Below are 24,466 nucleotides of genomic sequence, written 5' to 3'. Positions count from 1 at the left end.
TGGGTGATGCGGGTTGCAGGAGAGTATATTCAGCTCTAGTTGGAAAGTGAGATTAAAATATGTACGAAATATATACAGAAAAAAAACGAATAAAACTATATTTACACTAGACAGGACGGGACAAGACTAAACACACGTCCGACTGCTACGCCATCTTGGAATCTACAAGTTGCATATCGCGGGGACTATTCCCTGAACAGTTGCATATCGCGGGGACTATTCGATGCTCTTGCAGTCCGCCACAGGATGTTTTTGTGCTGGTCGAGGGCAGTCAGGTCTGGAGTGAACCAAGGGCTGTATCTGTTCTTAGTTCTGCATTTTTTGAACGGAGCATGCTTACCTAAAATGGTGAGGAAGTTACTTTTAAAGAATGACCAGGCATCCTCAACTGACAGGATGAGGTCAATGTCCTTCCAGGATACCCGGGCCAGGTCGATTAGAAAGGCCTGCTCACAGAAGTGTTTTAGGGAGCATTTGACAGTGATGAGGGGTGGTCGTTTGACTGCGGCACCGTAGCGGATACAGGCAATGAGGCAGTGGTCGCTGAGATCCTGGTTGAAGACAGCGGAGGTGTATTTGGAGGGCCAGTTGGTCAGGATGACGTCTATGAGGGTGCCCTTGCTTACAGAGTTAGGGTTGTACCTGGTTGGTTCTTTGATGATTTGTGTGAGATTGAGGGCATCTAGCTTAGATTGTAGGACTGCCGGGGTGTTAAGCATATCCCAGTTTAGGTCACCTAGCAGAACAAACTCTGAAGCTAGATGGGGGCAATCAATTCACAAATGGTGTCCAGGGCACAGCTGGGAGCTGAGGGGGGTCGGTAGCAGGCGGCAACAGTGAGAGGCTTATTTCTGGAGAGAGTAATTTTCAAAATGAGTAGTGTAATATGAGTAATAGGAGTGTTATAACATGTAATAACATGTAACAGGAGCAATATGAGTGTAATAACATGTAATAACATGTAATATGAGTAATAGGAGTGTAATAACATGTAATAACATGTAATATGAGTAATAGGAGTATAATAACATGTAATATGAGTGTAATAACATGTAATAGGAGTAATAGGAGTATAATAACATGTAATAGGAGTAATAGGAGTGTAATAACATGTAATATGAGTAATAGGAGTGTAATAACATGTAATAACATGTAATAGGAGTAATGGGAGTATAATAACATGTAATATGAGTAATAGGACTGTAATAACATGTAATAACATGTAATATGAGTAATAGGAGTGTAATAACATGTAATATGAGTAATAGGAGTGTAATAACATGTAATAACATGTAATAGGAGTAATGGGAGTATAATAACATGTAATATGAGTAATAGGACTGTAATAACATGTAATAACATGTAATAGGAGAGTAATAACAGTGTAATAACATGTAATATGAGTAATAGGACTGTAATAACATGTAATAACATGTAATATGAGTAATAGGAGTGTAATAACATGTAATATGAGTAATAGGACTGTAATAACATGTAATAACATGTAATAGGAGTAATTGGAGTGTAATAACATGTAATAACATGTAATAGGAGTCAAGCCCAGCTGATTTGTACGGGTCCAGGTTTTGCAGGTCTTTCAGAACATCTGCTATCTGGATTTGGGTAAAGGAGAACCTGGAGAGGCTTGGGCAAGTAGCTGCGGGGGGCGGAGCTGTTGGCCGAGGTTGGAGTAGCCAGGCGGAAGGCATGGCCAGCCGTTGAGAAATGCTTGTTGAAGTTTTCGATAATCATGGATTTATCGGTGGTGACCGTGTTACCTAGCCTCAGTGCAGTGGGAAGCTGGGAGGAGGTGCTCTTGTTATCCATGGACTTCACAGTGACCCAGAACTTTTTGGAGTTGGAGCTACAGGATGCAAACTTCTGCCTGAAGAAGCTGGCCTTAGCTTTCCTCACTGACTGCGTGTATTGGTTCCTGACTTCCCTGAACAGTTGCATATCGCGGGGACTATTCGATGCTCTTGCAGTCCGCCACAGGATGTTTTTGTGCTGGTCGAGGGCAGTCAGGTCTGGAGTGAACCAATGGCTGTATCTGTTCTTAGTTCTGCATTTTTTGAACGGAGCATGCTTATCTAAAATGGTGAGGAAGTTACTTTTAAAGAATGACCAGGCATCCTCAACTGACAGGATGAGGTCAATGTCCTTCCAGGATACCCGGGCCAGGTCGATTAGAAAGGCCTGCTCACAGAAGTGTTTTAGGGAGCGTTTGACAGTGATGAGGGGTGGTCGTTTGACTGCGGCACCGTAGCGGATACAGGCAATGAGGCAGTGGTCGCTGAGATCCTGGTTGAAGACAGCGGAGGTGTATTTGGAGGGCCAGTTGGTCAAGATGACGTCTATGAGGGTGCCCTTGCTTACAGAGTTAGGGTTGTACCTGGTGGGTTCTTTGATGATTTGTGTGAGATTGAGGGCATCTAGCTTAGATTGTAGGACTGCCGGGGTGTTAAGCATATCCCAGTTTAGGTCACCTAGCAGAACAAACTCTGAAGCTAGATGGGGGGCAATCAATTCACAAATGGTGTCCAGGGCACAGCTGGGAGCTGAGGGGGGTCGGTAGCAGGCGGCAACAGTGAGTGTTGTAACTTTAATGTGTTACAGTTAATGTTTAAGTTTAGTCTTTGAGCTGAGATTTGAGATATTTCTTTAGATTTATTTGCATATGTAATTGTATTGGGTTGTGTTGAATTATGCTTTTTTGACTGCAAGTCCCAGAATGCCTTGCGAGAGGAATGAGTGATAACGCGCCAATTATGTGCAGGTGTTGGGTGATTGTAGCTGACTTTCCGACAGCATCTTACCTGCATTGCTCTGTACCAAAACCATTGTTGTTAAATGTAACGTAACCAAGTATTCTTACTAAAAGAAGCTTTCTTATCAAAACCGACGTCCCGAGTCATTAATTTGAAGTTAGCAAATCTAACATTTGGTGCCGAAACCCGAGATATGAGCTGCGACGAAGAAGTGGCTGAAATGGCTGAGGAGGAACGTCGGCATGAAGCAGAAAGAATGAGACGAAAGCCGGGTACCATTCGAGGCGCAACAACGCAGATTTTGAATCAGATTGATGTGGAAATATCCCAGTCAAATCCGGATACCGATCACTTGAGTACATTGTTGGAATTGTTATCAGCTAAGGAGGACAGTTTGTTTGAACTCGATCGTGGAATTGAACAGTTAACGCCATTGGACGGATTGGAGGCAGAGATTGCATGCACGGAGGATTATAAAGAGCGCATTATCATGCTGAAGAGTCGTGCACAAAGAGTGATAACGACGAAACAGGACGTCAATCCACTACCAGCCCGGGTGAGTGACGCTAACTCAAACATATCACAGAGACAATCAGTAAGGCTTCCGAAGTTGATTATTGAGAAATTCTATGGAGATGTCAGTATGTGGCAGGAGTTTTGGAGCCAGTATGAGACTGCTATTCACAACAATGATTCACTGTGTAAAAAAGAGAAGTTTATCTATCTGAAAACATATCTCACTGGACCAGCTGCAAAGGCAGTAGCAGGACTGATGTTAACAGACAGTAACTATGATAATGCAATCACTCTACTCAAGAGCAGATTTGGAAGGAAAGACCTTGTGATTAGTGCTCATATGTCAAAGCTGCTGAATCTCACACCTTTTTGACTGCAAGTCCCAGAATGCCTTGCGAGAGGAATGAGTGATAACGCGCCAATTATGTGCAGGTGTTGGGTGATTGTAGCTGACTTTCCGACAGCATTTTACCTGCATTGCTCTGTACCAAAACCATTGTTGTTAAATGTAACGTAAACAAGTATTCTTACTAAAATACGTTTTCTTATCAAAACCGACGTCCCGAGTCATTTTTGAAGTTAGCAAATCTAAAAGTGAGAGACTTATTTCTGGAGAGAGTAATTTTCAAAATGAGTAGTTCGAACTGTTTGGGTATGGACCTGGAAAGTATGACATTACTTTGCAGGCTATCTCTGCAGTAAACTGCAACTCCTCCCCCTTTGGCAGTTCTATCTTGACAGAAGATGTTATAGTTGGGTATGGAAATCTCAGAATTTTTGGTGGCCTTCCTGAGCCAGGATTCAGACACGGCAAGGACATCAGGGTTAGCAGAGTGTGCTAAAGCAGTGAGTAAAACAAACTTAGGGAGGAGGCTTCTGATGTTGACATGCATAAAACCAAGACTTTTTCGATCACAGAAGTCAACAAATGAGGGTACCTCGGGACATGCGGGGCCTGGGTTTACCTCCACATCACCCGCGGAACAGAGAAGGAGTAGTATGAGGGTGCGGCTAAAGGCTATCAAAACTGGTTGCCTAGAGCGTTGGGGACAGAGAATAAGAGGAGCAGGTTTCTGGGCATGGTAGAATATATTCAGGGCAGAATGCGCAGACAGGGGTATGGTGGGGTGCGGGTACAGCGGAGCTAAGCCCAGGTACTGGGTGATTATGAGAGAGGTTGTATCTCTGGACATGCTGGTTGTAATGGGTGAGGTCACCGCATGTGTGGGAGGTGGGACAAAGGAGGTATCAGGGGTATGAGGAGTGGAACTAGAGGCTCCATTGTGAACTAAAACAATGATAACTAACCTGAACAACAGTATACAAGGCATATTGACACTTGAGAGAGACATACAGCGAGGCATACAGTAATCACAGGTGTTGAATTGGGAGAGCTAGCTAAAACAGTAGGTGGACAACAACAGCTAATCAGCTAGCACAACATAACATGTAATAAAATGTCATAGTAATAATAGGAGTGTAATAACATGTAATAACATGTAATATGAGTAATAGGAGTTTTATAACATGTAATATGAGTAATAGGAGTATAATAACATGTAATATGAGTAATAGGAGTGTAATAACATGTAATATGAGTAATAGGAGTGTAATAACATGTAATATGAGTAATAGGAGTGTATAATATATATAACATGTATAGGAGCAATATAGTGTAATAATATATAATAATATGTAATATAGTAATATGAGTGTAATATGTAATAACATGTAATATATATATGTATGTGTGTCATTAATAACATGTTTTATAATAGCGACTTACAGTCATGTAATGCATACATTGAGTAATATGAGTGTAATAACGGGGATGTAATAACATGTAATATGAGTAATAGCGCCATGCTCTACCAACTAGCATGTAATATGAGTAATAGGAGTGTAATAACATGTAATATGAGTAATAGGAGTGTAATAACATGTAATATGTGTAATAGCAGACGCTTTTGTAATAAGTCATGTAATAACATGTAATAGGGTGGTGGGGTATAATAACATGTAATATGGAGTAATAGGACTGTAATAACATGTAATAGGACATGTAATATGAGTACTAGGAGTGTAATAACATGTAATATAAGTAATAGGACTGTAATAACATGTAATATGAGTGTAATAACATGTAATATGAGTAATAGGAGTGTAATAACATGTCATGAGTAATATGGCTGTAATAACATGTAATAACATGTAATATGAGTAATAGGAGTGTAATAACATGTAATATGAGTAATATGACTGTAATAACATGTAACAACATGTAATAGGAGTAATTGGAGTGTAATAACATGTAATAACATGTAATGGGAGTATAATAACATGTAATAACAGTATAATAACATGTAATAGGAGTGTAATAACATGTAATAACATGTAATAGGAGTAATGGGAGTATAATAACATGTAATAGGAGTGTAATAACATGTAATAGTAATTGGAGTGTAATAAAATGTAATAACATGTAATATGAGTAATGGGAGTGTAATAACATTTAATAGGAGTGTAATAACATGTAATAATAATAATGTGTAATAGGAGTGTAATAACATGTAATAGGAGTGTAATAACATGTAATAACATGTAATATGAGTAATAGGAGTGTAATAACATGTAATAGGAGTGTAATAACATGTAATATGAGTAATAGGAGTGTAATAACGTGTAATAACATGTAATAGGAGTGTAATAACATGTAATAGGAGTGTAATAACATGTAATAGGAGTGTAATAACATGTAATAACATGTAATATGAGTAATAGGAGTGTAATAACATGTAATATGAGTGTAATAACATGTAATATGAGTGTAATAACATGTAATATGAGTAATGGGAGTGTAATAACATGTAATAGGAGTGTAATAACATGTAATGGGAGTGTAATAACATGTCATGGGAGTGTAATAACATGTCATGGGAGTGTAATAACATGTCATGGGAGTGTAATAACATGTCATAGGAGGTAATAACAATGTCAAGAGTGTAATAACTTCATAGGAGTGTAATAACATGTCATAGAGTGTAATAACATGTCATAGGAGTGTAATAACATGTCATAGGAGTGTAATAACATGTCATAGGAGTGTAATAACATGTCATAGGAGTGTAATAACATGTCATAGGAGTGTAATAACATTTAATAGGAGTGTAATAACATTTAATAGGAGTGTAATAACATGTAATAGGAGTAATGGGAGTATAATAACATGTCATATGAGTAATGGGAGTATAATAACATGTAATAGGAGTAATATGAGTGTAATAACATGTAATATGAGTGTAATAACATGTAATATGAGTGTAATAACATTTAATAGGAGTGTAATAACATGTAATAGGAGTAATGGGAGTATAATAACATGTCATATGAGTAATGGGAGTATAATAACATGTAATAACATGTAATATGAGTGTAATAACATGTAATATGAGTGTAATAACATTTAATAGGAGTGTAATAACATGTAATAGGAGTAATGGGAGTATAAATGTAAATGTAATAACATGTCATATGAGTAATGGGAGTATAATAACATGTATTGGAGTAATATGAGTGTAATAACATGTAATAGGAGTGTAATAACATGTTATCTCCATCCCTAACTATAACATTTTCCGCCAATATATAACTGCCAAATGGGGCGGTGTTGCAATCTACTGCAGAGTTCTGTCCTACTACCCAGGTCGGTAAACCAAACAATTCAAGCTTCTACTTCTAAAAATTCACCTTTCCAGAAACAAGTCTCTCACCGTTGCCGCTTACTATAGACCACCCACTCCCCCTAGCTGTGCCCTGGACACCATATGTGATCTGATTGCTCCCCCATCTGTCTTCTGAGCTCGTGTTGCTAGGTGACCTAAACTGGGACATGCTTAACACCCCGGCCATCCTACAATTCTAAACTTGATGCCCTCAATCTCACACAAATTATCAATGAACCTACCAGGTAATAACATCTTTCAAGTTTTATTCGTTGTGAAGTACATGCATGGCATATGTCCAATGAAATGCTTACTTGCAGGTTCCTTCTCGACATTGTCTGTATGTCTCCCCAGAGAGCTGAGGGGCCTGCTGGTACAGATGGTTCTGGCTACAGACATGTCCTGCCACTTCCAGCAGCTGAAACATATGAAGAACTTTCTCCAGCAACCGGATGGGTGAGACTTAACAGCCTCCGGATCTTATATACATCCAAATCTCCTTCCCCATTCCTGCTGTCTCCTCTGTCACCACTGTCCTGAGCCTCTATTCGTTTCTGTCCTGATCCTCTATTAGTTCCTGTCCTCTCCTCTGTCCTGATCCTCTATTAGTTCCTGTCCTCTCCTCTGTCCTGATCCTCTATTAGTTGCTGTCCTCTCCTCTGTCCTGATCCTCTATTAGTTCCTGTTCTCTCCTCTGTCCTGATCCTCTATTAGTTGCTGTCCTCTCCTCTGTCCTGATCCTCTATTAGTTCCTGTCCTCTCCTCTGTCACCACTGTCCTGATCCTCTATTAGTTCCTGTCCTCTCCTCTGTCAGCACTGTCCTGATCCTCTATTAGTTCCTGTTCTCTCCTCTGTCCTGATCCTCTATTAGTTCCTGTCCTCTCCTCTGTCAGCACTGTCCTGATTCTCTATTAGTTCCTGTTCTCTCCTCTGTCCTGATCCTCTATTAGTTCCTGTCCTCTCCTCTGTCCTGATCCTCTATTAGTTCCTATCCTCTCCTCTGTCCTGATCCTCTATTAGTTCCTATCCTCTCCTCTGTCCTGATCCTCTATTAGTTGCTGTCCTCTCCTCTGTCCTGATTCTCTATTAGTTCCTGTCCTCTCCTCTGTCAGCACTGTCCTGATCCTCTATTAGTTCCTGTCCTCTCCTCTGTCAGCACCTACCTGACCCTCTTAGTTCCTGTCCTCTCTGTCCTGATCCTCTATTAGTTCCTGTCCTCTCCTCTGTCCTGATTCTCTATTAGTTCCTGTCCTCTCCTCTGTCACCACTGTCCTGATCCTCTATTAGTTCCTGTCCTCTCCTCTGTCACCACCTGTCCTGACCCTCTTAGTTCCTGTCTCTCTCTGTCCTGATCCTCTATTAGTTCCTGTCCTCTCCTCTGTCCTGATTCTCTATTAGTTCCTGTCCTCTCCTCTGTCAGCACTGTCCTGATCCTCTATTAGTTCCTGTCCTCTCCTCTGTCAGCACCTACCTGACCCTCTATTAGTTCCTGTCCTCTCCTCTGTCCTGATCCTCTATTAGTTCCTGTCCTCTCCTCTGTCCTGATCCTCTATTAGTTCCTGTCCTCTCCTCTGTCCTGATCCTCTATTAGTTCCTGTCCTCTCCTCTGTTCTGATCCTCTATTAGTTCCTGTCCTCTCCTCTGTCACCACTGTCCTGATCCTCTATTAGTTCCTGTCCTCTCCTCTGTCACCACTGTCCTGATCCTCTATTAGTTCCTGTCCTCTCATCTCTCCTGATCCTCTATTAGTTCCTGTCCTCTCCTCTGTCACCACTGTCCTGATCCTCTATTAGTTCCTGTCCTCTCCTCTGTCACCACTGTCCTGATCCTCTATTAATTCCTGTCCTCTCCTCTGTCACCACTGTCCTGATCCTCTATTAGTTCCTGTCCTCTCCTCTGTCACCACTGTCCTGATCCTCTATTAGTTCCTGTCCTCTCCTCTGTCAGCACTGTCCTGATCCTCTATTTGTTCTTGTCCTCTCCTCTGTCCTGATCCTCTATTAGTTCCTGTCCTCTCCTCTGTCCTGATCCTCTATTAGTTCCTGTCCTCTCCTCTGTCCTGATCCTCTATTAGTTCCTGTCCTCTCCTCTGTCCTGATCCTCTATTAGTTCCTGACCTCTCCTCTGTCCTGATCCTCTATTAGTTGCTGACCTCTCCTCTGTCAGCACTGTCCTGATCCTCTATTAGTTCCTGTCCTCTCCTCTGTCCTGATCCTCTATTAGTTCCTGTCCTCTCCTCTGTCCTGATCCTCTATTAGTTCCTGTCCTCTCCTCTGTCACCACTGTCCTGATCCTCTATTAGTTCCTATCCTCTCCTCTGTCCTGATCCTCTTTGTTCCTGTCCTCTCCTCTGTCACCACTGTCCTGATCCTCTATTTGTTCCTGTCCTCTCCTCTGTCACCACTGTCCTGATCCTCTATTAGTTCCTGTCCTCTCCACTGTCACCACTGTCCTGATCCTCTATTAGTTCCTATCCTCTCCTCTGTCCTGATCCTCTTTGTTCCTGTCCTCTCCTCTGTCACCACTGTCCTGATCCTCTATTAGTACCTGTCATCTTCTCTGTCCTGATGCTCTATTAGTTCCTGTCCTCTCATCTCTCCTGATCCTCTATTAGTTCCTATCCTCTCCTCTGTCCTTAGCCTCTATTAGTTCCTGCTGGGTCAGACTGATAGATACATGTTGAGTGAACTCTGACCTTGTCGTTGTTACAACACATACAGACTGTCTGCTGAACTCTGACCTTGTCGTTGTTACAACACATACAGACTGTCTGCTGAACTCTGACCTTGTTCCTGTTCAACACATACAGACTGTCTGCTGAACTCTGACCTTGTCGTTGTTACAACACATACAGACTGTCTGCTGAACTCTGACCTTGTCGTTGTTACAACACATACAGACTGTCTGCTGAACTCTGACCTTGTCGTTGTTACAACACATACAGACTGTCTGCTGAACTCTGACCTTGTCGTTGTTACAACACATACAGACTGTCTGCTTTGTTCTGACCTTGTCCTCTGTCACCACTGTCCTGATACAGACTAGTTCCTGTCGTTGTTACAACTCACTGTCTCTGAACTCTGACCTTGTCCTCATACAGACTGTCTGCTGAACTCTGACCTTGTCGTTGTTACAACACATACAGACTGTCTGCTGAACTCTGACCTTGTCGTTGTTCTGAGCCTCATACAGACTGTCTCTGAACTCTGACCTTGTCGTTGTTACAACACATACAGACTGTCTGCTGAACTCTGATTAGTTCCTGTCCTCAACACATACAGACTGTCTGCTGAACTCTGACCTTGTTCTGTTGTTACAACACATACAGACTGTCTGCTGAACTCTGACCTTGCCATTGTTACAACACATACAGACTGTCTGCTGAACTCTGACCTTGTCGTTGTTACAACACATACAGACTGTCTGCTGAACTCTGACCTTGTCGTTGTTACAACACATACAGACTGTCTGCTGAACTCTGACCTTGTCGTTGTTACAACACATACAGACTGTCTGCTGAACTCTGACCTTGTCGTTGTTACAACACATACAGACTGTCTGCTGAACTCTGACCTTGTCGTTGTTACAACACATACAGACTGTCTGCTGAACTCTGACCTTGTCGTTGTTACAACACATACAGACTGTCTGCTGAACTCTGACCTTGTCGTTGTTACAACACATACAGACTGTCTGCTGAACTCTGACCTTGTCGTTGTTACAACACATACAGACTGTCTGCTGAACTCTGACCTTGTCGTTGTTACAACACATACAGACTGTCTGCTGAACTCTGACCTTGTCGTTGTTACAACACATACAGACTGTCTGCTGAACTCTGACCTTGTCGTTGTTACAACACATACAGACTGTCTGCTGAACTCTGACCTTGTCGTTGTTACAACACATACAGACTGTCTGCTGAACTCTGACCTTGTCGTTGTTACAACACATACAGACTGTCTGCTGAACTCTGACCTTGTCGTTGTTACAACACATACAGACTGTCTGCTGAACTCTGACCTTGTCGTTGTTACAACACATACAGACTGTCTGCTGAACTCTGACCTTGTCGTTGTTACAACACATACAGACTGTCTGCTGAACTCTGACCTTGTCGTTGTTACAACACATACAGACTGTCTGCTGAACTCTGACCTTGTCGTTGTTACAACACATACAGACTGTCTGCTGAACTCTGACCTTGTCGTTGTTACAACACATACAGACTGTCTGCTGAACTCTGACCTTGTCGTTGTTACAACACATACAGACTGTCTGCTGAACTCTGACCTTGTCGTTGTTACAACACATACAGACTGTCTGCTGAACTCTGACCTTGTCGTTGTTACAACACATACAGACTGTCTGCTGAACTCTGACCTTGTCGTTGTTACAACACATACAGACTGTCTGCTGAACTCTGACCTTGTCGTTGTTACAACACATACAGACTGTCTGCTGAACTCTGACCTTGTCGTTGTTACAACACATACAGACTGTCTGCTGAACTCTGACCTTGTCGTTGTTACAACACATACAGACTGTCTGCTGAACTCTGACCTTGTCGTTGTTACAACACATACAGACTGTCTGCTGAACTCTGACCTTGTCGTTGTTACAACACATACAGACTGTCTGCTGAACTCTGACCTTGTCGTTGTTACAACACATACAGACTGTCTGCTGAACTCTGACCTTGTCGTTGTTACAACACATACAGACTGTCTGCTGAACTCTGACCTTGTCGTTGTTACAACACATACAGACTGTCTGCTGAACTCTGACCTTGTCGTTGTTACAACACATACAGACTGTCTGCTGAACTCTGACCTTGTCGTTGTTACAACACATACAGACTGTCTGCTGAACTCTGACCTTGTCGTTGTTACAACACATACAGACTGTCTGCTGAACTCTGACCTTGTCGTTGTTACAACACATACAGACTGTCTGCTGAACTCTGACCTTGTCGTTGTTACAACACATACAGACTGTCTGCTGAACTCTGACCTTGTCGTTGTTACAACACATACAGACTGTCTGCTGAACTCTGACCTTGTCGTTGTTACAACACATACAGACTGTCTGCTGAACTCTGACCTTGTCGTTGTTACAACACATACAGACTGTCTGCTGAACTCTGACCTTGTCGTTGTTACAACACATACAGACTGTCTGCTGAACTCTGACCTTGTCGTTGTTACAACACATACAGACTGTCTGCTGAACTCTGACCTTGTCGTTGTTACAACACATACAGACTGTCTGCTGAACTCTGACCTTGTCGTTGTTACAACACATACAGACTGTCTGCTGAACTCTGACCTTGTCGTTGTTACAACACATACAGACTGTCTGCTGAACTCTGACCTTGTCGTTGTTACAACACATACAGACTGTCTGCTGAACTCTGACCTTGTCGTTGTTACAACACATACAGACTGTCTGCTGAACTCTGACCTTGTCGTTGTTACAACACATACAGACTGTCTGCTGAACTCTGACCTTGTCGTTGTTACAACACATACAGACTGTCTGCTGAACTCTGACCTTGTCGTTGTTACAACACATACAGACTGTCTGCTGAACTCTGACCTTGTCGTTGTTACAACACATACAGACTGTCTGCTGAACTCTGACCTTGTCGTTGTTACAACACATACAGACTGTCTGCTGAACTCTGACCTTGTCGTTGTTACAACACATACAGACTGTCTGCTGTGATGTCATGGATTTACCCTTTTGTCTCTCTGTCTCCTTCTCCATAATTGAGAAACCCAAAGCCCTGTCTCTACTGTTAACTATCTAACTGTGCGTGTGTGTGTGTGTGTGTGCGTGTGTGTGTGTGTCCACCAGGATTGATAAACCCAAAGCCATGTCTTTGCTGCTCCATACAGCTGATATCAGCCACCCAGCTAAGACATGGGACCTACACCACCGCTGGACAGCCTCCCTTCTGGAGGAGTTCTTTAGACAGGTAACCTCTGACCTCTAACCCTTACCCTACACCACCGCTGGACAGCATCCCTTCTGGAGGAGTTCTTTAGACAGGTAACCTCTGACCTCTAACCTCTATCCCTACACCACCGCTGGACAGCATCCCTACTGGAGGAGTTCTTTAGACAGGTAACCTCTGACCTCTGACCTCTATCCCTACACTACCGCTGGACAGCATCCCTTCTGGAGGAGTTCTTCAGACCGGTAACCTCTAACCTCTAATCCTACACCACCGCTGGACAGCATCCCTTCTGGAGGAGTTCTTCAGACAGGTAACCTCTGACCTCTAACCTCTAACCCTGCACCACCGCTGGACAGCATCCCTTCTGGAGGAGTTCTTCAGACCGGTAACCTCTGACTTCTAACTCTTGACCTCTAATTATTCTGTGTTGACAGGATTTATAGGGTTCTAGTTTATTATTCTGTGTTGACAGGACTTATAGGGTTCTAGTTTATTATTCTGTGTTGACAGGACTTATAGGGTTCTAGTTTAATATGCTGTGTTGACAACACTTACAGGGTTAAATCAAATCAAAGTTTATTTATCACGTGCGCCGAATACAACAGGTGTAAACCTTACAGTGAAATGCTAACTTACAGGCTCTAACCAATGGTGCCAGAAAAAAGGTGTGTGTGTGTGTGTGTGTGTGTGTGTGTGTGTGTGTGTGTGTGTGTGTGTGTGTGTGTGGGTAAGTAAAGAAATAAAACAACATTAAAAATACAGTTGAAAAAAGAGTAACAAGGCCATATACAGACACCGGTTAGTCAGGCTGATTGAGGTAGTATGTAGTAGTAGATATGGTTAAAGTGACTATCCCTAGTACCTAGTCACATCTCCATCCCTAGTACCTGTCACATCTCCATCCCCAGTACATAGTCACACCTCCATCCCCAGTACATAGTCACACCTCCATCCCTAGTACCTAGTCACATTTCCATCCCTAGTACCTAGTCACATTTCCATCCCCAGTACATAGTCACACCTCCATCCCCAGTACATAGTCACACCTCCATCCCCAGTACATAGTCACACCTCCATCCCCAGTACATAGTCACACCTCCATCCCCAGTACATAGTCACACCTCCATCCCTAGTACCTAGTCACATTTCCATCCCTAGTACCTGTCACACCTCCATCCCCAGTACATAGTCACACCTCCATCCCCAGTACATAGTCACACCTCCATCCCCAGTACATAGTCACACCTCCATCCCCAGTACATAGTCACACCTCCATCCCCAGTACATAGTCACACCTCCATCCCCAGTACATAGTCACACCTCCATCCCCAGTACATAGTCACACCTCCATCCCCAGTACATAGTCACACCTCCATCCCCAGTACATAGTCACACCTCCATCCCCAGTACATAGTCACACCTCCATCCCCAGTACATAGTCACACCTCCATCCCCAGTACATAGTCACACCTCCATCCCCAGTACATAGTCACACCTCCATCCCCAGTACATAGTCACACCTCCATCCCCAGTAAATAGTCACACCTCCATCCCTATTACCTGTCACACCTCCATCCCTAGTACCTGTCACACCTCCATCCCCAGTACATAGTCACACCTCCATCCCTAGTACCTGTCACACCTCCATCCCCAGTACATAGTCACACCTCCATCCCTAGTACATAGTCACATCTCCATCCCTAGTACCTGTCACATCTCCATCCCCAGTACATAGTCACACCTCCATCCCCAGTACATAGTCACACCTCCATCCCCAGTACATAGTCACACCTCCATCCCCAGTACATAGTCACACCTCCATCCCCAGTACATAGTCACACCTCCATCCCCAGTACATAGTCACATCTCCATCCCCAGTACATAGTCACACCTCCATCCCCAGTACATAGTCACACCTCCATCCCCAGTACATAGTCACACCTCCACCCCCCAGTACATAGTCACATCTCCATCCCCAGTACATAGTCACATCTCCATCCCCAGTACATAGTCACACCTCCATCCCCAGTACATAGTCACACCTCCATCCCCAGTACATAGTCACACCTCCATCCCCAGTACATAGTCACACCTCCATCCCCAGTACATAGTCACACCTCCATCCCCAGTACCTAGTCACATTTCCATCCCTAGTACCTAGTCACACCTCCATCCCCAGTACATAGTCACACCTCCATCCCCAGTACCTAGTCACACCTCCATCCCCAGTACATAGTCACACCTCCATCCCCAGTACATAGTCACACCTCCATCCCCAGTACATAGTCACACCTCCATCCCCAGTACATAGTCACACCTCCATCCCCAGTACATAGTCACACCTCCATCCCCAGTACATAGTCACACCTCCATCCCCAGTACATAGTCACACCTCCATCCCCAGTACATAGTCACACCTCCATCCCCAGTACATAGTCACACCTCTATCCCCAGTACATAGTCACACCTCCATCCCCAGTACATAGTCACATCTCCATCCCTAGTACCTGTCACACCTCCATCCCCAGTACATAGTCACACCTCCATCCCCAGTACATAGTCACACCTCCATCCCCAGTACATAGTCACACCTCCATCCCTAGTACCTGTCACACCTCCATCCCCAGTACATAGTCACACCTCCATCCCCAGTACATAGTCACACCTCCATCCCCAGTACATAGTCACACCTCCATCCCCAGTACATAGTCACACCTCCATCCCCAGTACATAGTCACACCTCCATCCACAGTACATAGTCACACCTCCATCCCTAGTACCTGTCACACCTCCATCCCTAGTACCTGTCACACCTCCATCCCCAGTACATAGTCACACCTCCATCCCCAGTACATAGTCACACCTCCATCCCCAGTACATAGTCACACCTCCATCCCCAGTACATAGTCACACCTCCATCCCCAGTACATAGTCACACCTCCATCCCCAGTACATAGTCACACCTCCATCCCCAGTACATAGTCACACCTCCATCCCCAGTACATAGTCACACCTCCATCCCCAGTACCTAGTCACACCTCCATCCCCAGTACCTAGTCACACCTCCATCCCCAGTACCTAGTCACACCTCCATCCCCAGTACATAGTCTCACCTCCATCCCCAGTACATAGTCACACCTCCATCCCCAGTACCTAGTCACACCTCCATCCCCAGTACCTAGTCACACCTCCATCCCCAGTACATAGTCACACCTCCATCCCCAGTACCTAGTCACACCTCCATCCCCAGTACATAGTCACACCTCCATCCCCAGTACATAGTCACACCTCCATCCCCAGTACATAGTCACACCTCCATCCCCAGTACATAGTCACATCTCCATCCCCAGTACCTGTCACACCTCCATCCCCAGTACATAGTCACACCTCCATCCCCAGTACATAGTCACACCTCCATCCCCAGTACATAGTCACATCTCCATCCCCAGTACCTGTCACACCTCCATCCCCAGTACATAGTCACACCTCCATCCCCAGTACCTAGTCACACCTCCATCCCCAGTACATAGTCACACCTCCATCCCCAGTACCTAGTCACACCTCCATCCCCAGTACATAGTCACACCTCCATCCCCAGTACATAGTCACACCTCCATCCCCAGTACATAGTCACACCTCCATCCCCAGTACATAGTCACACCTCCATCCCCATCTCCATCCCCAGTACCTGTCACACCTCCATCCCCAGTACATAGTCACACCTCCATCCCCAGTACCTGTCACACCTCCATCCCCAGTACATAGTCACACCTCCATCCCCAGTACCTGTCACATCTCCATCCCCAGTACCTGTCACACCTCCATCCCCAGTACCTGTCACACCTCCATCCCCAGTACATAGTCACACCTCCATCCCCAGTACATAGTCACACCTCCATCCCCAGTACATAGTCACACCTCCATCCCCAGTACATAGTCACACCTCCATCCCCAGTACCTGTCACACCTCCATCCCCAGTACCTGTCACACCTCCATCCCCAGTACATAGTCACACCTCCATCCCCAGTACATAGTCACACCTCCATCCCCTAGTCACACCTCCATCCCCAGTACATAGTCACACCTCCATCCCCAGTACATAGTCACACCTCCATCCCCAGTACATAGTCACACCTCCATCCCCAGTACATAGTCACACCTCCATCCCCAGTACATAGTCACACCTCCATCCCCAGTACATAGTCACACCTCCATCCCCAGTACATAGTCACACCTCCATCCCCAGTACATAGTCACACCTCCATCCCCAGTACTTGGTGCCTGCATTATTGTTTGCCACTTGGCTTTAAATTGTACCAATGTGTTTTTCTCTGTCATCCATAGTATTTCATTTTTTAAAATAATAAATACAAATATTTTTCCATTGTGTTAATGATGGTGAATTGATTGATTTTCATGTTTTTACGTTTTTTTCAAGATCAGTGTTGAGAAGAGAATCTTCCAGTCCATTGGGTGTCTCACTACACTCCCATATGCCATGTCTTGATTGGGTTATTGACGGTGTGATGTCATCATGTTGATCATGTGATGTGCTGTGTGTCTCCAGGGCGATAAGGAGGCGGAGCTAGGACTGCCCTTCTCTCCTCTGTGTGACCGCAAGTCAACCATGGTGGCCCAGTCCCAGATAGGTGAGTTACATAACCTCAACCCTGACAACAAGTCAACCATGGTGGCCCAGTCCCAGATAGGTGAGTTATATAACCTCAACCCTGACAACAAGTCAACCATGGTGGCCCAGTCCCAGATAGGTGAGTTATATAACCTCAACCCTGACAACAAGTCAACCATGGTGGCCCAGTCCCAGATAGGTGAGTTATATAACCTCAACCCTGACAACAAGTCAACCATGGTGGCCCAGTCCCAGATAGGTGAGTTACATAACCTCAACCCTGACAACAAGTCAACCATGGTGGCCCAGTCCCAGATAGGTGAGTTATATAACCTCAACCCTGACAACAAGTCAACCATGGTGGCCCAGTCCCAGATAGGCGAGTTATATACTGACAGACCAAGAAACTAGATTCTCTGGTCTGATGAATCCAATATTGAACTCTTTGGCCTAAATGCCAGGCATCATGTCTGGAGGAAACCTGGTACCATCCCTATGGTGAAGCATGGTGGTGGCAGCATCATGCTGTGTGTTTTTGAGCGGCAGGGACTGGGAGATTAGTCAGGATCGAGGGAAAGATGAACGGAGCAAAGTACAGAGAGATCCTTGATGAAAACCTGCTCCAGAGCGCTCAGTACCTCAGTCTGGTGTGAAGGACAACGACCCTAAGCACACAGCCAAGACAGCTTCAGGAGTTGCTTCGGGACAAGTCTCTGAATGTCCTTCAGTGGCCCAACCAGAGCCTGGACTCGAACCCGATGTCATTCGAGGGCTGCGCATTATCAGCAAATTAATTTGTATAATTTCACTTTGCTTGTGAGAAGCATTAGCACAAGCAAGTCTGATTAGGCTTAACTATACCACAGCCTCTGCCATAGAAACAAACAGAGCATGGCTTTGTGTCTGTGGTTGCACCTTTAAATGCAGAGAACCACTCGTCTCTAGACAAAACCCAATTTAATCTACAAAAAACTTTTGTCACAAAAAAATAGATGTTTACATACACCTTAACTGAATACAGCGTACTGGCGGCAGGGAGATCAGGCGCAGGAGAGCAAAAACTGGGTTTACAACGGAGCATTTGAACACATAAAACCACCGGCATCCAGAACAAACAGTCAAATGGGTACAAAACCCTTTGCACACCAGCTAAACGTGCACATGCACTTACAATAAACATTTCTGGGCAAGGACATGGGGGGGAACAGAGGGTTAAATACACAACATGTAATGAGGGAATTGGAACCAGGTGTGAGGAAGACAAGACAAAACAAATGGAAAATGAAAAGTGTGATGAGAGAGTCCCATGTGCCTTGGTTGGTAAAGCATCGCCAGTGTTGTGGGTTTGATTCCCGCAGGGGACAGGTACGCTCTGCAAAAATAAAAATACAAGTCATTACCAGTAAATAAATGAATAGGGAAATGTTAGTTGTGCTGTAGAATTGTTTAGCCCATCAAGGTGTGCCACGGTTAAAACACGGTTGATAACCACTGGCCTCTCTATGTGTCTGTCTCCAGGGTTTATAGACTTCATTGTGGTTCCAACCTTCACCGTGTTGACAGAAATGACGGAGAAGATTGTCCTTCCGCTCATCAACGAGGCGTCACTCAGCCTTGCAGGGTTCAGACGTTCCAGGTACCACGATTCCTGCTTCTACTTCCTGGTACCGGCTTCTACTTCCTGTTTCTCCTGTAGGAAAAGAGCGCATCGCCAACACAGTGTATCTTCTGGACCTATCAGTGTGTGGCAGTGGGTCCAGGAGATGATGCAGTCATCCGGCTCCAAGGACTGTGAGAAAGTCTAAATGAGTTTCAGGGCCTGTGAAGGATTGCACTGTTATTCCCTGTTATACCCTCTTATACACTGTTACACCTGCTGTGTGGTCGAGTCTGTGGAGGATTAAACACTGCTGTTATCCCAAACACAGGCCTCCACTCCGTGCTTTAAACGAGAGTTGGCAACTTCACAGTCTTCACCCTGTAGAAACTATCTCTCCTCTAGTGGTCCAGTCTCAGTTAACTATAAGTCTTCTCCCTGTCAACCATGTAGAAACTATCTCTCCTCTAGTGGTACAGTCTCAGTTAACTATAAGTCTTCTCCCTGTCAACCATGTAGATACCTTTTTCTTTTTACTCCTCTCCTCTCCTCTCCTCTCCTCTCCTCTCCTCTCCTCTCCTCTCCTCTCCTCTCCTCTCCTCTCCTCTCCTCTCCTCTCCTCTCCTCTCCTCTCCTCTCCTCTCCCTCCCTCCCTCCCTCCCTCCCTCCCTCCCTCCCTCCCTCCCTCCCTCCCTCCCTCCCTCCCTCCCTCCCTCCCTCCCTCCCTCCCTCCCTCCCTCCACTCCCTCCCTCCACTCCTCCCTCCCTCCTCTCCTCTCCTCTCCTCTCCTCTCCTTTCTCCAGTCTAAACAGTATTAGCTGTGAGGATGCTAAGCGTGGTAGTGTAAAAAGTACCGGGTCAGAGGGCAGTGCTACTGGACATTTTTCTCTACTGGCTGTGGACCTGAAGAACTTCAAGGCTCTGTGGAACGAAGAGGTTTATCAGAACAGAGAGAGATGGAAGACACAGGCCACTAAAGGTGTCTTGTCTGTAGTTTTATCGATCGACCAATCAATCAATCAACCTACCAACCAATCAATATCCCTTGACACTTTTGTGTGTGTGCATGTGTATGTGTGTTCCTCCAGAGACACAGGAGAAGGCCAGAAGGGAGGCTGAGGAGGAGAGAGTACTGCAGGAAGACACTATGGAACCCCAGGAGAGAGAAATTGAAACAGAGCTGGGAGATACAGAGTCACAGGAGGGAGAGGGAGAGGAAGAGGGAGAGGAAGAAGAGGTGGAGGGAGTGGGAGAAGAGGAGAGTAAAGTGCCAGAGGAGCTCAACTTACGTCAGGACAAATGCACAGTGAAGACCGAAGAGAAAGATGGAGTGAGGACAGGAGAGAGGGATGGAGTGAGGACACAGACTGGAAGTGCAGCAGACACCAGCCCACCATTACAGAAGTGTAGGTGTCATTATACTGTATATTAAACAGGTTTTTCAGGGAACATTTTCTCTTATGCCAGAGGGGGCGGAGTCTCCAAAACACCTGAAGGTAAGAGACACTGACCTCTACTGACAGGTAACATGAAGGTCAGAGACACTGACCTCTACTGACAGGTAACATGAAGGTCAGAGACACCAACCTCTACTGACAGGTAACATGAAGGTAGGAGACACTGACCTCTACTGACAGGTACAGGTAACATGAAGGTCAGAGACACTGACCTCTACCGACAGGTACAGGTAACATGAAGGTCAGAGACACTGACCTCTACTGACAGGTAACATGAAGGTCAGAGACACTGACCTCTACTGACAGGTAACATGAAGGTAAGAGACACCAACCTCTACTGACAGGTAACATGAAGGTCAGAGACACTGACCTCTACTGACAGGTAACATGAAGGTCAGAGACACTGACCTCTACTGACAGGTAACATGAAGGTAAGAGACAGCCAACCTCTACTGACAGGTAACATGAAGGTAAGAGACACTGACCTCTACTGACAGGTAACATGAAGGTCAGAGACACTGACCTCTACTGACAGGTAACATGAAGGTCAGAGACACTGACCTCTACTGACAGGTAACATGAAGGTCAGAGACACCAACCTCTACTGACAGGTAACATGAAGGTCAGAGACACCAACCTCTACTGACAGGTAACATGAAGGTAGGAGACACTGACCTCTACTGACAGGTAACATGAAGGTAAGAGACACTGACCTCTACTGACAGGTAACATGAAGGTAAGAGACACTGACCTCTACTGACAGGTAACATGAAGGTCAGAGACACCAACCTCTACTGACAGGTAACATGAAGGTAGGAGACACTGACCTCTACCGACAGGTACAGGTAACATGAAGGTCAGAGACACTGACCTCTACCGACAGGTACAGGTAACATGAAGGTCAGAGACACTGACCTCTACTGACAGGTAACATGAAGGTCAGAGACACTGACCTCTACCGACAGGTACAGGTAACATGAAGGTCAGAGACACTGACCTCTACTGACAGGTAACATGAAGGTCAGAGACACTGACCTCTACCGACAGGTACAGGTAACATGAAGGTCAGAGACACCAACCTCTACCGACAGGTAACATGAAGGTAAGAGACACTGACCTCTACCGACAGGTAACATGAAGGTAGGAGACACTGACCTCTACTGACAGGTAACATGAAGGTAAGAGACACCAACCTCTACCGACAGGTAACATGAAGATCAGAGACACTGACCTCTACCGACAGGTACAGGTAACATGAAGGTCAGAGACACCAACCTCTACCGACAGGTAACATGAAGGTCAGAGACACTGACCTCTACCGACAGGTACAGGTAACATGAAGGTAAGAGACAGCCAACCTCTACTGACAGGTAACATGAAGGTAAGAGACACTGACCTCTACTGACAGGTAACATGAAGGTAAGAGACACCAACCTCTACCGACAGGTAACATGAAGGTCAGAGACACTGACCTCTACCGACAGGTACAGGTAACATGAAGGTCAGAGACAGCCAACCTCTACTGACAGGTAACATGAAGGTAGGAGACACTGACCTCTACTGACAGGTAACATGAAGGTAAGAGACACTGACCTCTACTGACAGGTAACATGAAGGTAAGAGACACTGACCTCTACTGACAGGTAACATGAAGGTCAGAGACACTGACCTCTACTGACAGGTAACATGAAGTTCTATGTTGTTTCCCTCAGCGGTAGATTTGCACTAGGATCAAGCAGCAGACCAGGAGGCTGAAGCTCTAACGCTCTCTACTGGACAGAGACTATTACATGTCATCCCTCCATCCTCCATCTGCTGTTTCTTATCATATGTAGAGTACGTAAGAGCCAACCTCTACTTTATACATAAGAGCTCTTTGAAGCAATGAGGAAAGATCAGAACTTCAGATCTTGAGAACTGACTGAATTGAAATGTAATGGAACCCACCCCTGTTGCTTATTGCAGGGTATTTGAGCCAAACCCTTCCTTTCCTATGTTGTGATTGACATTGTTTTTGTTTTTACAGTTGTGGTGCATTATGGGTAAAGAGCCTTCACAGACTCTTCAATCCACCGACACCCCCAACTGGATGTATCTACAGTTGAAGTCGGAAGTTTACATACACCTTAGCCAAATACATTTTAACTCAGTTTTTCACAATTCCTGACATTTAATCGTGAAAATTACCTGTCTTAGGTCAGTTGGGATCACCATTATATTTTAAGAATGTGAAATGTCAGAATAATAGTAGAGAGAATTAATTATTTTCAGCTTTTATTTCTTTCATCACATTCCCAGTGGGTCAGAAGTTCACATGCACTCAATTAGTATTTGGTAGCATTGCCTTTAAATTGTTTAACTTGGGTCAAACGATTTGGGTAGCCTTCCACAAGCTTCCCACAATAAATTGTGTGAACTTTGGCCCATTCCTCCTGACAGTGCTGGTGTAACTGAGTCAGGTTTGTAGGTCTCCTTGCTCGCACACACTTTTTCAGTTCTGCCCACACATTTTCTATAGGATTGAGGTCAGGGCTTTGTGATGGCCACCCCAATACCTCGACTTTGTTGTCCTTAAGCCATTTTGCCACAACCTTGGAAGTATGCTTGGGGTCATTGTCCATTTGGAAGACCCATTTGCGACCAAGCTTTAACTTCCTGACTGATGTCTTGAGATGTTGCTTCAATATATCCACATAATTTTCCGCCTCATGATGACATCTATTTTGTGAAGTGCACCAGTCCATTCTGCAGAAAAGTACCCCCACAACATGATGCTGCCACCCCCACAACATGATGCTGCCACCCCCACAACATGATGCTGCCACCCCCACAACATGATGCTGCCACCCCCGTGCTTACGGTTGTTTCATCAGACCAGAAGACATTTCTCCAAAAAGTACAATATTTTTCCCCATGTGCAGTTGAAAACCATAGTCTGTCTTTTTATGGCGTTTTTGGAGCAGTGGTTTCTCCCTTGCTGAGCGGCCTTTCAGGTTGTGTTGATATAGGACTCCTTTTACTGTGGATACTTTTGTACCGGTTTCCTCCAGCATCTTCACAATGTCCTTTGCTGTTGTTCTGAGATTGATTTGCACTTTTCACACCAAAGTACGTTCATCTCTAGGGGATAGAATGCGTTTCCCTCCTGAGCGGTATGACGGCTGCGTGGTCCCATGGTGTTTATACTTCCATACTATTGTTTGTACAGATGAACGTGGTTCCTTCAGGTGTTTGGAAATTGATCCCAAGGATGAACCAGACTTGGCAGATTTCTTTTGATTTTCCTATGATGTCAAGCAAGGAGGCACTGAGTTTGAAGGTAGGCCTTGAAATACATCCACAGGTACAAATTATGTAAATTACCTATCAGAAGTTTCTAAAGCCATGACATAATTTTCTGGAATTTTCCAAGCTGTTTAAAGGCACAGTCAACTTAGTGTATGTAAACTTCTGACCCACTGGAATTGTGCTACAGTGAATTACAAGTGTAATAATCTGTCTGTAAACGATTGTTGGAAATATTACTTGCGTCATGCATAGAGTAGAAGTCCTAATAAACTTGCCAAAACTATAGTTTGTTAACAAGAAATTTGTGGAGTTGTTGAAAAATGAGTTTTAATGACAACAACCTAAGTTTATGTAAACTTCCCCCTTGAACTGTATGTGTTAATTACATATCTGTAATTCACCTGTAACTCACCTGGAATACTCCTCTAGACCTGTCACAGCCGTTAACCTCACCTTCTGTTAGGAACAGCGTCAGCCAAGCTTGTACGACTGACACTAAGTCACCCTTATACCTGTACTGACT

The 24,466-nt window shown here is 44.7% G+C and overlaps 1 protein-coding gene across 1 annotated transcript in view; it reads left to right on the top strand.

Annotated features, from left to right (window-relative positions):
* LOC124041063 (calcium/calmodulin-dependent 3',5'-cyclic nucleotide phosphodiesterase 1C-like) overlaps nucleotides 1–22,856 on the top strand; it is a 55,442-nt gene extending 32,586 nt beyond the window's left edge. Inside the window, exons 7-13 of the mRNA XM_046358230.1 lie at nucleotides 7,361–7,462; nucleotides 12,867–12,987; nucleotides 17,538–17,619; nucleotides 19,119–19,236; nucleotides 20,002–20,177; nucleotides 20,287–20,604; nucleotides 22,368–22,856. Coding sequence (XP_046214186.1) covers nucleotides 7,361–7,462; nucleotides 12,867–12,987; nucleotides 17,538–17,619; nucleotides 19,119–19,236; nucleotides 20,002–20,177; nucleotides 20,287–20,604; nucleotides 22,368–22,384 — 934 coding nt within the window. The 3' untranslated portion in view covers nucleotides 22,385–22,856. The remainder of the gene's footprint in view (nucleotides 1–7,360; nucleotides 7,463–12,866; nucleotides 12,988–17,537; nucleotides 17,620–19,118; nucleotides 19,237–20,001; nucleotides 20,178–20,286; nucleotides 20,605–22,367) is intronic.
* The last annotated feature ends 1,610 nt before the right edge of the window (nucleotides 22,857–24,466 follow it).

Source organism: Oncorhynchus gorbuscha, linkage group LG08 (genome assembly GCF_021184085.1).
Source record: "Oncorhynchus gorbuscha isolate QuinsamMale2020 ecotype Even-year linkage group LG08, OgorEven_v1.0, whole genome shotgun sequence".
In the NCBI taxonomy this organism is placed as follows: Eukaryota; Metazoa; Chordata; class Actinopteri; order Salmoniformes; family Salmonidae; genus Oncorhynchus; species Oncorhynchus gorbuscha.
The sequence above is the reverse complement of the archived record's forward strand: the minus strand, read 5'-3'. Positions and strand labels throughout refer to the sequence as shown.